Source organism: Pyrus communis, chromosome 7, assembly GCF_963583255.1.
Source record: "Pyrus communis chromosome 7, drPyrComm1.1, whole genome shotgun sequence".
NCBI lineage: Eukaryota > Viridiplantae > Streptophyta > Magnoliopsida > Rosales > Rosaceae > Pyrus > Pyrus communis.
The window spans coordinates 1,686,617-1,699,903 of NC_084809.1; the positions used below are offsets into that span (position 1 = coordinate 1,686,617).

A 13,287-nucleotide genomic window follows, 5' to 3' on the forward strand; every position below is an offset into this window, starting at 1 on the left:
TGACAGACACGTTTCGAGTTTCCTTTTGGTAATCGATATACGTATGCTCTTACGCCATCAATGGACTACCAAGCCGTATGCTCTTACGCGATCACTTCACCACCGCGCCAACTCTGTTGTTTATATATATGATACAAGCTTAGCTTACTTATCAGTGCAGTTAATCTGCTTACACAAATGGCAGGAGGAGCAGGAATAGTGAAGAGGATGAAGTTGGGTTCACAAGGCCTCGAGGTGTCGGCTCAAGGCCTTGGCTGCATGGGCATGTCCGCCTTCTACGGCGCTCCAAAGCCCGACCATGACATGATCAGTCTCATCCACCATGCCATCAACAGCGGCGTCACCTTCCTTGATACCTCTGACATCTACGGTCCCTTCACCAACGAAATCCTTCTTGGCAAGGTAGGTAGCCCATATTGTTGGTTATGATTTGCGTTTACTTTAAATTGTAATCCATCTTAACTCGTATTGTATTAATAGATTTTAGGGTTTGTTTGGATTAAATGTTGAATTGGTGATGAACTCAAGTACGTTTGATCGGTCTACATCCTGTTTTGATGTTACCAAATCAAGCACTAGCACTGAGAGAGGCAATACTCTATATAACTGCTTTCTGGGTTTTGTTTTGATTAATGTTGAATGGAATGAACTGATGACGAAGTGAATTTGGGATCTTCACTTCTGTAGTCTTGTTCCTGTATTTAATTGAATTAACTGAATGGAACACAGGCACTGAGTGAATTTGGTTAATTGGTTTGCTTGGGAGGGCTAAACGTGCTTTCTGGTAGCCAGAAGAGTTTTTGAATGCGTAGCCAAAAGATTACGTGACTGCGTTTTGGCGAAACAATTTAAAAAGTGCTTATGGTTCATTTAAGTGTTTTCAGGAGAAGCGCATGTCAGATGTTTCTTCAGGAAGCAATTCCAAGTGCTTTTCTAGGAGACATTTGATTTTTTAATAAGAATTTTGACTTCTTTATAGTAAAAGACCTTATGGAAAAAGAAAAAAAAAATGCTTGTGAGCAGAAGTGCTTCTTATAGAAGCAACCCCAAATGAGATTGTTGCTTTGTTGTATTGAGTTCGCTGATGATAACATGAATTGGGTTTATGTTCACTGTATTCTTGCATTAATTTAACTGAATTTACTGAACCATGAAAATGGTATTTGGGTTTTGTTTTGGATTAATGTCGAATTAAGTAAACTGGTTATGAAATGAACTGGCTTTTGTGGGATTGATGAGGAGCAGGCTCTCAAGGGAGGGGTACGAGACAAGGTTGAATTGGCCACTAAGTTTGGTGTCAGATTTGTGGAGAACAAGATGGAGGTGCAAGGTGACCCTGCTTATGGGAGAGATACGATGGAGGTGCAAGGTGACCCTGCTTATGTGAGAGCTGCTCTCGAGAGTAGCTTGAAGCGCCTTGGTGTTGATTCTATTGATCTCTATTATCAGCATCGCATTGACAACTCCGTCCCCATTGAAGTCACGGTTTGTCTTCTTCCCTCTTGAATTTTGATCTCCTTTTAATTACAAACATAGAACAATATGCATCTGCGTCTGCGATTCTACGGGCCTGGTAAAGTTATGGTTATTTCACTGACTCACAGCATCCGGTATCCCTTTGTTAAGTCGCATATTTTATCCTCAATTTCGTTTCATTTCTTAGTGTCCATATGTATTTTTCTCGTTTGTAATGGCATGCATCATGGTTCACTTATTTTGCTGAATGCTTGCCGTCCCTTAAATTCCTTTATTATGTCTTATAAAAGGTTGGGGAACTGAAGAAATTAGTTGAAGAGGGTAAGGTAAAGTACATTGGTCTATCCGAGGCCTCAGCTTCAACGATAAGAAGAGCCCATGCTGTTCATCCTATAACAGCTGTGCAGTTGGAGTGGTCCTTGTGGTCAAGAGATGTCGAGCAAGAAATAATTCCTACTTGTCGGTGAGGTTCACTGAAACAACGTAACTTGTTTACCAAGTCCGAAGTAATTGTTAATTCTGATCTTAGTTTCCTAAACTTACCAGGGAGCTTGGCATTGGTATTGTTGCGTATAGTCCTTTAGGAAGAGGATTCTTCGCATCAGGTGCCAAGTTTGTTGAAAACCTTGCCCACGATGATTCCCGAAAGGTTTGTCAATGTCAGAAAAATTTTCATTCCAAAGTTAAAAGTGCTTCTCGGTCATAGAAGCATTTTTTGAAAGAATGAACATGCCAGATGCTTCTTCAGGAAGCAAGCACTTGAATTTTTAATAAAAATTATTAACGTCTTTGTAATGAAAGCGTTTAACAACAGAAGCACTTAAGAGCTGAAGTGCTTTCTTTCATTGGCTGCAGAATCTACCGAGGTTCCAACCCGAAAATGTAGAGCACAACCAAACACTATTCGAGCGAGTTAGAGATCTTGCAGCAAGGAAAGGGTGCACACCATCTCAGCTAGCATTGGCCTGGGTTCATCACCAAGGGAATGATGTGTGTCCTATCCCCGGAACCACCAAGATTGCAAATTTTGACCAGAATATCGCAGCTCTGTCTGTTAAACTGACACCGGAAGAGTTGGCTGAGCTTGAATCTTATGCTTCAGCAGATGCCGTTAAAGGTGATAGATATCCGAACTACGATAGCACTTGGTCGAACACCGAAACTCCGCCACTGTCTTCGTCAAACTTTTAAAATACAAGGAACTAGTCGAGCGATGAGCAGCAGTATTGCACCTAGTATTCTAGGCAGGGGCCTAGTCGAGTTTTTCTTGTCTTAATTAAATATATCACATAACAATAAAAACATTACTCACATGGTTCTACTTAATATATATATATATATATATATATATATATATATAATGTTATAAATAAGATTTATTATGTGGTTGTTCACATTTTGGATCAATATGTAATATCTCAATAGTTGAACACTTTTCTACATAAATCATACGCCTACAAATAGGCAAGCTAATAAGAAGGAAACATATCTTGATTCTCCTCCACTTTCTCTCGTGTCTCACTATTTTCTATTTTCTCTAATTTTATTTCTAACATGTTATCAGCACGCGTTTATTATATTTATTCTGAGCTAGAGTCATAATGTGATTTAGAATTTCTTATACTCAACCATTGGACTTCACCATGCTCTAAGTTGTTAGTTCTTTTTCTACAAATATTAATCGAGCGTTGAATTTATTTTGGTACTAATTAATTTGGAATGCTCGCGATTGTTTATTATCCCACCTGGTTATATGTGTGCGTGTTGGTAAAACTTGCTGTTTGTCTTTCTCCACCAAGCCTTGCAACACACGATCAACATGAATCTATAGCATGTATATCTTATTTCTTTGCTTTTTATTATTCCATGAATTATGTCAATGCAAAGGCTCTTAATATTTTCTTTAACCGGTTATGCATCAATACATGACATAAACATTTTTTTTTAATAAACAATATTATCTACATTAAGGATGAGGGATGAGTTTAGCCTCACAATGAGCTAGCAATAATATAGTTTAAATTCGCCTTTGGTGAGAATCGAACCTAAAACTTCTCATTTACAAATAAAAATGAATATCATTAAACCGCAATACTAGGTGGCATGACATAAACAAATTTTTTTTTTAAAAGACAACTAGTGGCAAGCCACGATTATTCACCAATTCCAGGGGTTGGGAAGACTTATAAAGGCATTTTAGCCTCCCCTGGCCACAAGTCTAGCTTCTACACCAGCAGCGGGTTTCGAATTCGAAACCTCCAATTTTTAGTTTTAAGGAAGCCTCGTACTATTCGCTTTAGTTATAAGCAAATATATATACAAATAATGTCCAATTAAGATATTTTATTACAAAAAGAAGAATAATTTGAGTACATCGATATTTTTACACTAAGAGGAGGGGGAGTTCAGCTAACCCACATAATGGGCAGCCTACCTCTTACTTCTAATTAAAGAGGAATACCATCAGATGGTAATATTGAGTGTCAACAAAAAAGATATTTTGAATTATGTTATTCGTGGTTTTCCGAGAAGGAACACAAACCCTAAAATTTTGGAAAGCTTTGCGTAAAGAACCTGGACAATAGGATCTCTCCTATTTTGGGGATTTGGATTCAATCCCTACCACATGTCCCAAATAAATTAAGAATTGTGTTAGCCATATACCTATTTTTACTTCTCAATTTTTTTTTTAATTTTTTTGTCGACGAATCAAATGAATTGAAGGAGATTAATGATTAAAAATTAACAAAAGTGTGTAAATGTAAGAATAAATGTGTGAATAACAATGATTTTCTGAAAACAAAACAGAAAAGTAAGTACATCTCACTTCTCCTCCAATCTTCCTCCTCAACGTCTCAGTCACATGCACTGACTCATCATCTCTGCTTCCAAACCCAAGCCTCACTCAGTCTCTCCCTCTCTCTTGTAAATTTTGCATTGGCATTTTGTAAGCCATATACAACTTTGGGGACTCAAACTCTGACACTGGGGCTATCTCAGCTGCCATATCCGAAGTTCCTCCTCCTAATGGTGAAACCTTCTTTGGAAAACCTTCCGGGCGCTTGTCTGATGGCCGTCTTATAATCGACTTTATTGGTAATTAAAGGTATCTTTGATAATCATTTCGTTTTTAGTTTTTAGTTTTTTTTTTTAATTTTTTTTTTTGGTCGAATAATGTTTATCTGTTTCTAAACTTTGTGCAGCTGAGAAATTGCAGATACCATATCTTAGTCCATATCTGGACTCATTTGGGACTAATTTCCGGCATGGTGTGAATTTCGCAACCGGTGGTTCATCGATTAGGTCGGGCGGTTATAGTCAGTTTCATCTTGGCATTCAAAAATTCTCATTTTGCAAGTCGACTCAGTCTAGTGAAATATAGAGTGAAATGAGCAAGTACCACTTGATGAACACATGAACTCAAATGGTTATCGATAAATATTCTTAATTACTTGCATTCAAAATCGATTTTTTTTGACAAAAGTGGTTCATGAGATTGACATAACTCTTTTCTTTGGTATTTGAAAAAAGAAATCGATAGAAGTGATCCTTAAGTTTGTCCATCGTAAATTATTTTGGTCATTTTATGGAAAATCTGTCAATATCCTCGTTAAGTGGAGGGATTGGTTTGACAAAAAATACTCTTAAAAGGTGGTCATGTGGTCGTTCATGTAATAGTTTAACGAGGATATGACAAATTTCTCACGAATTGACCAAAATGATTTTACGATGGACAAATTTAGGAACCACTTATATTGATTTTCATTGTCCGGAACTAAAATTAAAAATTATATCAATTTGAATGACCATTTTGACTTGAAAAATCTTAAACATCCTGCTATAAAGAAAAATTACATTATCCATCCACATGTGAACAAATTCAATCTCTGTAGTGATGAATGTGGTGCACCATGACGTCACTCTTATCTTCTTTTCCTAAAAACCAACTTTATGACGAGAGGGTCCAACTTGCTACAAACAAACATGTTTTGGTCTGTCCATGAAGAAGATCTTCCATGCAATCCAATCCGATGACGTACTGTCACCCATAAAAGCTAAAAACTATGTCGATAAGTGATTAATTGGGATACCGTCGCAGCGACATTTTTGTTGTCGGTCACGGTAAACACTATTGTGCCAATTTAAATCCAAGTGGTGTTGTAATCATCAATCTGCCATGGATTTTCTCAGGCTACTTTGTGCAGCTGTGCTTCTAGTTTTGGGGTTGCTGCTGGGAGGACAGAAGGCGGTGAATGCTGGTTCTGATGGCGGTTCCGGGAGTTGTCGCTTTCCAGCCATATACAACTTTGGGGACTCAAACTCTGACACTGGGGCTATCTCAGCTGCCATATCCGAAGTTCCTCCTCCTAATGGTGAAACCTTCTTTGGAAAACCTTCCGGGCGCTTGTCTGATGGCCGTCTTATAATCGACTTTATCGGTAATTAAGGGTCTCTTTGATTAACCATTTTGTTTTTAGTTTCTAATATTTTTTTTTTGGTCGAATACTGTTTATCTGTTTCTAAACTTTGTGCAGCTGAGAAGATGCAGATACCATATCTTAGTCCATATCTGGACTCACTTGGGACTAATTTCCGGCATGGTGCGAATTTCGCAACCGGTGGTTCATCGATTAGGCCAGGCGGTTATAGTCCGTTTCATCTTGGCATTCAAATTTCCCAGTTCATAAGATTCAAGTCTCGCAGCATTGCGCTCTATAAACAACTTCATTCAACCAGTCAGTCTTCTCTCCTAAACCTCTATTATTTCGGACACATTTGGTCTTTATGATTGAACTGGATTGGATAATTCACTAGATTTAAGGTACGTTCAGAAAGAAATGACGGCCAATCCCCTGTTTTGTCCGAATTGAAGGAATTAATGGATTCGTTATAAGGTGTTCTGACGTTTGTTATATCTTGAATCTCTTAAGTTATCCAGTTCAGTTCAATCTCACACATCAAATGTATGCCACCTAAATGTTCTATGCTACGAGCTAAAACTCATGCAATTGGAAACGGAAATTTTACCAGGAAGACTACCTAGGCCGGAGGACTTCCCGAAGGCTCTCTACACTTTCGATATCGGTCAGAATGATCTGGCCTACGGCATCCAACACGGGACGATAGAAGAAGTTAGAACCTCCATTCCTGCCATCCTGAGCCAGTTATCGCAAGCAATATCCGTACGTGCACTAAAACAGCGTTTACTTCGGACGTGACCAAAACATTGAGATATACTAATTCAATGTGCCACATTTTTCAGCAACTATACAAGGAAGGAGCTAGGTTTTTCTGGGTGCATAACACAGGTCCTCAAGGATGCTTGCCCTATAGCGTTATTTACGACAAATCAAGGCCTAGTAATCTGGACAAGAGCGGCTGCGTGAAGCCTCTCAATGCGGTGGCTCAGGAGTTCAACCGACAGCTTAAGAACAGCATAATGCGGTTGAGATCACAGCTCCCTCTTGCAGCATTCACGTACGTCGATGTGTACTCGGCTAAATACACTCTCATTTCCGATGCTAAAAAACAAGGTAACTTCAAAAGCCATTTAGAACATGTGCATAGCCTCGTATGAACGGATGGTAATATGGTAGAAATTCGTGATTCACCAGGTTTTGTTGATCCTTTCGACTTTTGCTGCGGCAGTTACTACGGATTCCACATTGATTGCGGAAGGAAAGCCGTAGTGAATGGAACTGTGTATGGCAATCCTTGCAGCAGTCCGACAACGCATATTAGTTGGGATGGGATACACTACTCCCAGGCCGCCAATGCACTGATTGCCAGTCGCATTCTCAACGGCTCACTCTCTGACCCCCCAGTTTCAATCACGCACGCTTGTCACAGTTCCAAGAATACATGAGCATGTTCGTGGATCATAAACCACAGCTTGTTTGATCGAAAACCATTTAGTATATTACTAATCAATCATTGTTGTTATCTCAGTCAATTGAAAACCGTTTAGTTATGGAAATGGAAAAGATCAGTCAAGGTTTGTTTTAGCCTTTTTAGCTTGTTTGTCCACTAGGAAGCTTCAAATCAGAAGTGCTTTTGAGAAGGCAAGTGCTTTTAAGCCCTGCAAACATCTTCAGATGTTCACATTTCACCTCAGAGACAATTGCTGCCCAACTGCTGCGACAAGCTTTTGACTTCTAAGTAAAGTTTTAAACCTAAACAGTTCGGATCATCAAAATATAATGTGGAATGGACTCTACAGAGGAAAACGATACTCCGCTAACGGGCATTTTGGTGCACCGAAAAAGGAAAATGATGCTCCACCAATTCTTTATTGAGTATTGACATTGATACAGTACAACGATGAATCTCATAAACAAATTTCGCACGTCAAAAAATACAATTCAACAAATCACCAAACTATTTTTCCCTTTATTTCTTCTAATTTTCTGTAACACTTCCAACAAATCTTTATATACGGTCCTACGTACTTAGTTGCGTGATCACGATACCTCGATGATGTCTTGTTTAATAATCTGTGCGGGGTTGTTGGCGTCGAGAAGTGTCTCCAGTGATCTGGTTTTCCTGTTCCGAGCCCTGCCGGCTTCTTTCAACAACTCGGACAACCTCCGCTTCTCGTCCGCCACATCCGGATTTGCTGTTCCCAGCTTCTCCTCTCTCATGCCAACAACATACTCCAGAATCTCAATAGCGGCATCCAACCTGTGTTCGTCACAAAAGTACAAAAGAGATTAAAGACCAAAAAGCATAGAAAAATAAAGAACAAGCTTAAAGCATGCTAAATACTTTAAGCCTCATTGCATTAGATTTTTTTTTTTTTTTAATCGAGTGATATTTTAATCTAATCTAAGACATAACGAGAATGATGAATGCAAAAACAAGGAAGAACATATTACCTGCCCATTGCATCATAAGTGCCAGCCAAATTACTATAAACCCCTAATGTGTCAGGGTGATAAGGTCCATACTCCTTCTCCAAGATGTTCCTGGCTTCTTCAAACAGGTCTGCAGCCTCGTTGATCAAGTAACGCTGAATGCAGGCTAGCCCCATTTGGTTGAGAGCAATCCCAAACAACGCCGATTTCTTTTCTCCAGTGGCACGGAACTTGGTTATGGAACTCTTGAATGTGTTGTAAGAGTCAGTAAAATTTCCCATCATATAGTACATTACCCCCATCTGAGCCTCAATTCCTGCACTTGTGCTCTGGTGGCCTGGAGCATCACCAAATATTTTCAAAGCCTTCTTGAGCAACTTCAGGGCCTGTTCCAGATCATTCATGGATTGATAGATTGCAGAAACATGAATGAGACCTCCGGCAATCTCTTCTGAGGGGATTCCGGGATTAGGCTTCCCATAAATTCGATGTGCATTTTCGCAGTATGATTTGGACTCCTTAAACTTTCCTATCTTGTTGTACAAGTCAGCTAAACGAACATAAACAGAAGCTACTGCCGGATGAGTCTCTCCTTTCGTTGTCTTAAACACAGTGAGGGCCTTCTGGTAAGAAAATACTGCCTCATCATACCGTGCCAAGGATAGGTACGCGTCACCAATGCTGCAATTTATCGAAGCTGCATCTGCTTCCTGATCATTGGCAGACATTGACATGTTTGCCAAAACATAATGCTCAAGAGCGGCTTCGAAATCTCCTTTCGAGTCACAGATTAGTCCCATGAGTCTTCTATCTGCCGCTTCCTCGAGGGAAGCAGAACCATTCTCCCTGTGGATTTCAAGCGCCATCTGACAGAGCTTCTCAGCCTCGTTGAATTGCAATGCTTGAACATGCGCCTCTGCTACATACCGACATGTCTCACCCAATCGTGGGTCCTTTTCTCCCAAGACTTGCCTTTGAATTTCCATACCTGCTGTATAAAATAATATTGAGTTCTCAATCTGACCGGTCATTGCATAAATGTCACCTAATTGCATGCACCCTGCAAACTTGGCTAGTGCATAGTTATCGCCATCCTCTATCGCTGGAATGTCAATGGCCCGCTCAAGAACTGGAATCGCCTCATTGTACTTCCGTAAGCTGCAATATATTGCTGCCAAAACATGCAAACACATAACCAGCTCTAAATTGGGCTTCTCACTCGTGCATTTCTCGAACAATTCCACTGCCCGGAGAGCTAACTTGAGCGCTTTCTTGGGGTTTTCGCCAGAAGAAATCAAATCCCTTGTTTGTTTGAGCAAATATGGCCCGAGGTCAAGGTTATTCAACCCTGCCTCAGGAGGATGATCATCGACTCCATTCTGAAACCTCATCCCACCGCGTAAACCAAAACTCCTATGCTTGTTCTTAGACAATATCACATTGCCTTTTTTGGGATGCTTCCCATTCCTCTTATCAAGCGGGGGCTTCTCGTTAGTAGATTTGCTCTTCGGACTTGTTTTCGCAGATGGAGACTTCACTTTCGTTGGAGACCTTTTATCATCCAATACACTTGCTTTCTCGGGAGTTGAGTCACCACAAACACCATCCTCCTTGTTTTCCACAACCACCTCTTTCCTTATCTCCAAATCCTCTCGAGCATATCCGACAAGGTGGTTTAGCTCGGAGTCAATCCTCGATTCCTCACCGAACGATCCAAAGCTGGCCCGGGAAGGGGATTGGTCCGAGCTCTGCATTTCGCAGATGTTGTGATATAACTGCTCAATAGAGGTATCAATCCTGCCATTCATAGCCATACCAATGGAGCCATTGTGAGGACTTTGAGGACTCAACGTACTTCTCGGAGAACCCTGGCTGGAGCTTTCCTTTTGAGGCGCATAATCTCCATTTGATTCATCTACTTCGCCGTTTCGATTCATCGTATCCATAGCTAATTCGGGCATTGATTAGTGCTTGTGCGGTTGTGCTACGATATGAATAAATGGAATTAGGGGATGGAGATAACCACCAAATGATCAACTAATCAAGTGCTTCTCCATGAAGCACCTAAAAATTGTTTCTAGACACAAAAGCACTTGGAATAAAACCTGAAGAAGCATCTGTCAGAAAGCGCTTCTACGACCCATAAGCACGCACTTACTTTTTCTTCCAAACATAGTCTGAATCACTTGTTTTTAACTCTTCGAGAAGCAGTCACAAACACGCTAAACCGTGATTATCTTTTAGCCATTCCAGAAACAGTCGCAAACAGGAATACATTTGTGATCAAGTTATCGAAAAAGTACTTGTGGAAGATTGAATTCTTTAGAAATAATCCTAAAGTCAAAGAAACAAACAATCCAATCCAAAAACTGGGTTCTTTTCAGAAACTCCAGATTACTTGCTCAAGTAAATTTCATATCAGAAGAAAACGAAAGTCAAAAGCTATGGTTTTTGCCACAAATGGTGAAGAGTTCTTAATACATATGAAACAAAAACAATCAGAACCCATTAAAAACAGAGAAAACCCAATACAAATATGGAAAAAAAAAAATAGAAATAATAAACGAGTCATTAATTACCTGAAAATTATTGCGAGAGGATGCGAAAGTTTGAATCTTTGAAGGCTTCGTCACTGGGTGTTATGAACAGAGAGATACACAGAGACGACTTTGATGATGTGTCTCTGTTTTCTTCAAAATATATAACAGCTTTAGGGGTAGAAGACAGTTGGAATGTTGAAGCAATGAGGAAGACGACCTCTCTCCCACTCCTCTGTTTCTCTCTCTCTCTCTCTCTCTCTCTCTCTCTGGCGTCTGATTTTCTTACTTTTTTTAATTAGTTTCAGAATTCCCCTATATTTATGAAGTTTTTACTTTGGCCCTTCAACTTTTTTATTTCCTTTTAATTGGTCTCCGAATCTTTGGATACGTGTTTAACAAAGATGAGAAGTGACTCAAAATGTATATAATATGTTCACGTTTTGAATTGCAATTTGTTAATTCATATATTTTCACCAAAGTTTCCTCATCTTATGGTGTGTGGCGAGACAACTTATTTTTTAATACTATCATGTTGTAATAAAACTAAAGTCAATAAAATTAAATTGGTCAGTCTATTTTAATCTACCTTTTATTAGTACTAAAATTGTAAGACCCGACAACACGACCTTTCAATTTCAATTGTAACGACCTTGATCAAATAATATTTAGCTTTTCTTCTTAAATATGCCATAGTTTAAGTCATTATTTCGCCCTTACATTGATTTTGTGTTTGTCAAAAAAGTTAGTCGATACCATGACACTTTCCAAAATGACCTCAATGCGGTTGGATATTAATCGCATTTTGAAAAATTTAGTGGCCAATTTGGGACGAAAAGATAGGAAAGGCTCCGAATCCCTTTCTCCTAATCCATTAAATCAAGAGATCTGTACCGTTAAAATTTGATCAAACAGCTACAAATAAGAGCACATTTTAAAAGTTATAATAACTTTAGTTATTAAATCAAAATTTAAAAGTATATATCTCTTGATTTGATGGATTATGAGGGAGGGATCCGGAGAGGATCCCTTTCTAAAGAGATAAATAGAGGATCAAAGTGAAACAAGCACTAAACATTAGGTGCCATATGTAATTAACTCCCCTTGAAAAATTCTTTTGTATATATTAATTTCTGTCTTTTTTTCGCTGTGACGTCGCAAGTTGGCGGGATTAACGGCTTTTCAACGGCGAAAGGCGGTGGAAATGCTGGGATGGCAGTGCTGTTTGTTTCAGGAATACGAAACGTCGATCTCACTTTACCACGTGGCAGCAGGTAAAGCGAAGAAGCCTCAGCTTTTGTGGGACCGCGATTTAATGATTGGCCCGCTTTTCCAGATTCCACGTGGATCACATCCAGCTGGATTCAGCTGGTTCGCCGCTCGATGGAAACGTATAATGGGCCATGAGCTAACTGGACTTTGTGGGCCCAAACAAGTAAAAACCGGAAGGATAAAATATTATCATTAGGCCCAATTGAAAGTGAAAATTGGTTCGCTTAAATTAAGGAAAGAATCTTATTATGTGGTAGGGTCATGGAACAAAACTTCAGACAAGATCAAATGATCGATTTAGTGGGGGACTCGACTAATTCCTTCACATTATTTGGTTATCATATACTTAATCACCATAAATTATATGGTCCATTGCAATCTCATCTACTAGTGTTCATAATTTGGGTTGGTGCTATCTACACACCAATTTTTTCTTCTGACACACATTTTTCAATTTTCAGCTGTCAAATCGAATGAATTAAAGAAGATTAATAGACAAAAATCATTAAGGGTGTGTAGGAGGTAAAAAGGGGTGTGTGAATAACATTAACCATAATTTGTTCTAACTTTAGAGTAAGTAATTTTTTAGTTTGACCGTGATAATGTTAATTTGGTATGATATATCTATCATGTTATAACACGTGTTACGTTTATTACATCATCAAATACAAGTGTAATGTTATTTTCATCTGTATTATAACAACGGAATTAGTACCACAATATAAGATCCCTCATTTAATGGCAAGGCCCGAACATATTGGAGAGGGGTCATCAATAGTTTTGTTTATTTAATATATAGTGTAATTTGTGAAATAAAAGAAATAGACTCGTGATTAAGATAGCATATCCCTGTATGAGCATGTTAGTATGATTTTCAAGGAAATATTGGCCAACGATGTGTGCTCTTTTGGATGTGTTTTTAAAATGATTGAAAACACTTTTGGTGAAAATATTTTTGAAACCAATCCTTAGTAAAAATGCAAGTAACTTATAGAAAAACGCTTAAAGTGTTTCTTGGAAAAAAAAAACACATAACTGATGCTTCTTGCAAAAAACACTTTAAGCGTTTTTTGAACCAAAAAATATTTTCTTTAAAAACGCTTTCAGTCATTTTAAAAGCACATTTAAACAAGCTCTTACAATTCTGC

At 38.8% G+C, this 13,287-nt stretch overlaps 3 protein-coding genes and 1 long non-coding RNA gene across 5 annotated transcripts in view; 3 read left to right on the forward strand and 1 right to left on the reverse strand.

The window, feature by feature from the left end:
* Positions 1-13,287, forward strand: part of LOC137738798 (uncharacterized) — a 44,468-nt gene that overhangs the window by 17,500 nt on the left and 13,681 nt on the right. The window lies entirely within an intron of this gene.
* Positions 35-2,980, forward strand: LOC137739977 (probable aldo-keto reductase 2). Its single transcript, XM_068479747.1, has 5 exons — positions 35-402; positions 1,246-1,485; positions 1,767-1,939; positions 2,023-2,125; positions 2,332-2,980. Exons 1-5 carry the CDS (start codon positions 178-180, stop codon positions 2,665-2,667), a joined length of 1,077 nt encoding a protein of 358 aa, XP_068335848.1. The 5' UTR covers positions 35-177; the 3' UTR covers positions 2,668-2,980.
* LOC137740871 (GDSL esterase/lipase At3g27950) lies at positions 5,488-7,489 on the forward strand. 2 transcript variants are annotated; one of them, XM_068480674.1, is made up of 5 exons: positions 5,488-5,915; positions 6,012-6,212; positions 6,508-6,659; positions 6,740-7,010; positions 7,092-7,489. In XM_068480674.1, exons 1-5 carry the CDS (start codon positions 5,654-5,656, stop codon positions 7,340-7,342), a joined length of 1,137 nt encoding a protein of 378 aa, XP_068336775.1. In that variant the 5' UTR covers positions 5,488-5,653; the 3' UTR covers positions 7,343-7,489. The 2 variants fall into 2 exon arrangements, with proteins under 2 accessions (XP_068336775.1, XP_068336776.1); XM_068480675.1 differs by having other exon boundaries at positions 7,126-7,489.
* Positions 7,704-11,098, reverse strand: LOC137740885 (protein KINESIN LIGHT CHAIN-RELATED 2-like). Its single transcript, XM_068480690.1, has 3 exons — positions 10,910-11,098; positions 8,352-10,314; positions 7,704-8,157 (listed from the first exon to the last, which is right to left on the reverse strand). Exons 2-3 carry the CDS (start codon positions 10,289-10,291, stop codon positions 7,938-7,940), a joined length of 2,160 nt encoding a protein of 719 aa, XP_068336791.1. The 5' UTR covers positions 10,292-10,314; positions 10,910-11,098; the 3' UTR covers positions 7,704-7,937.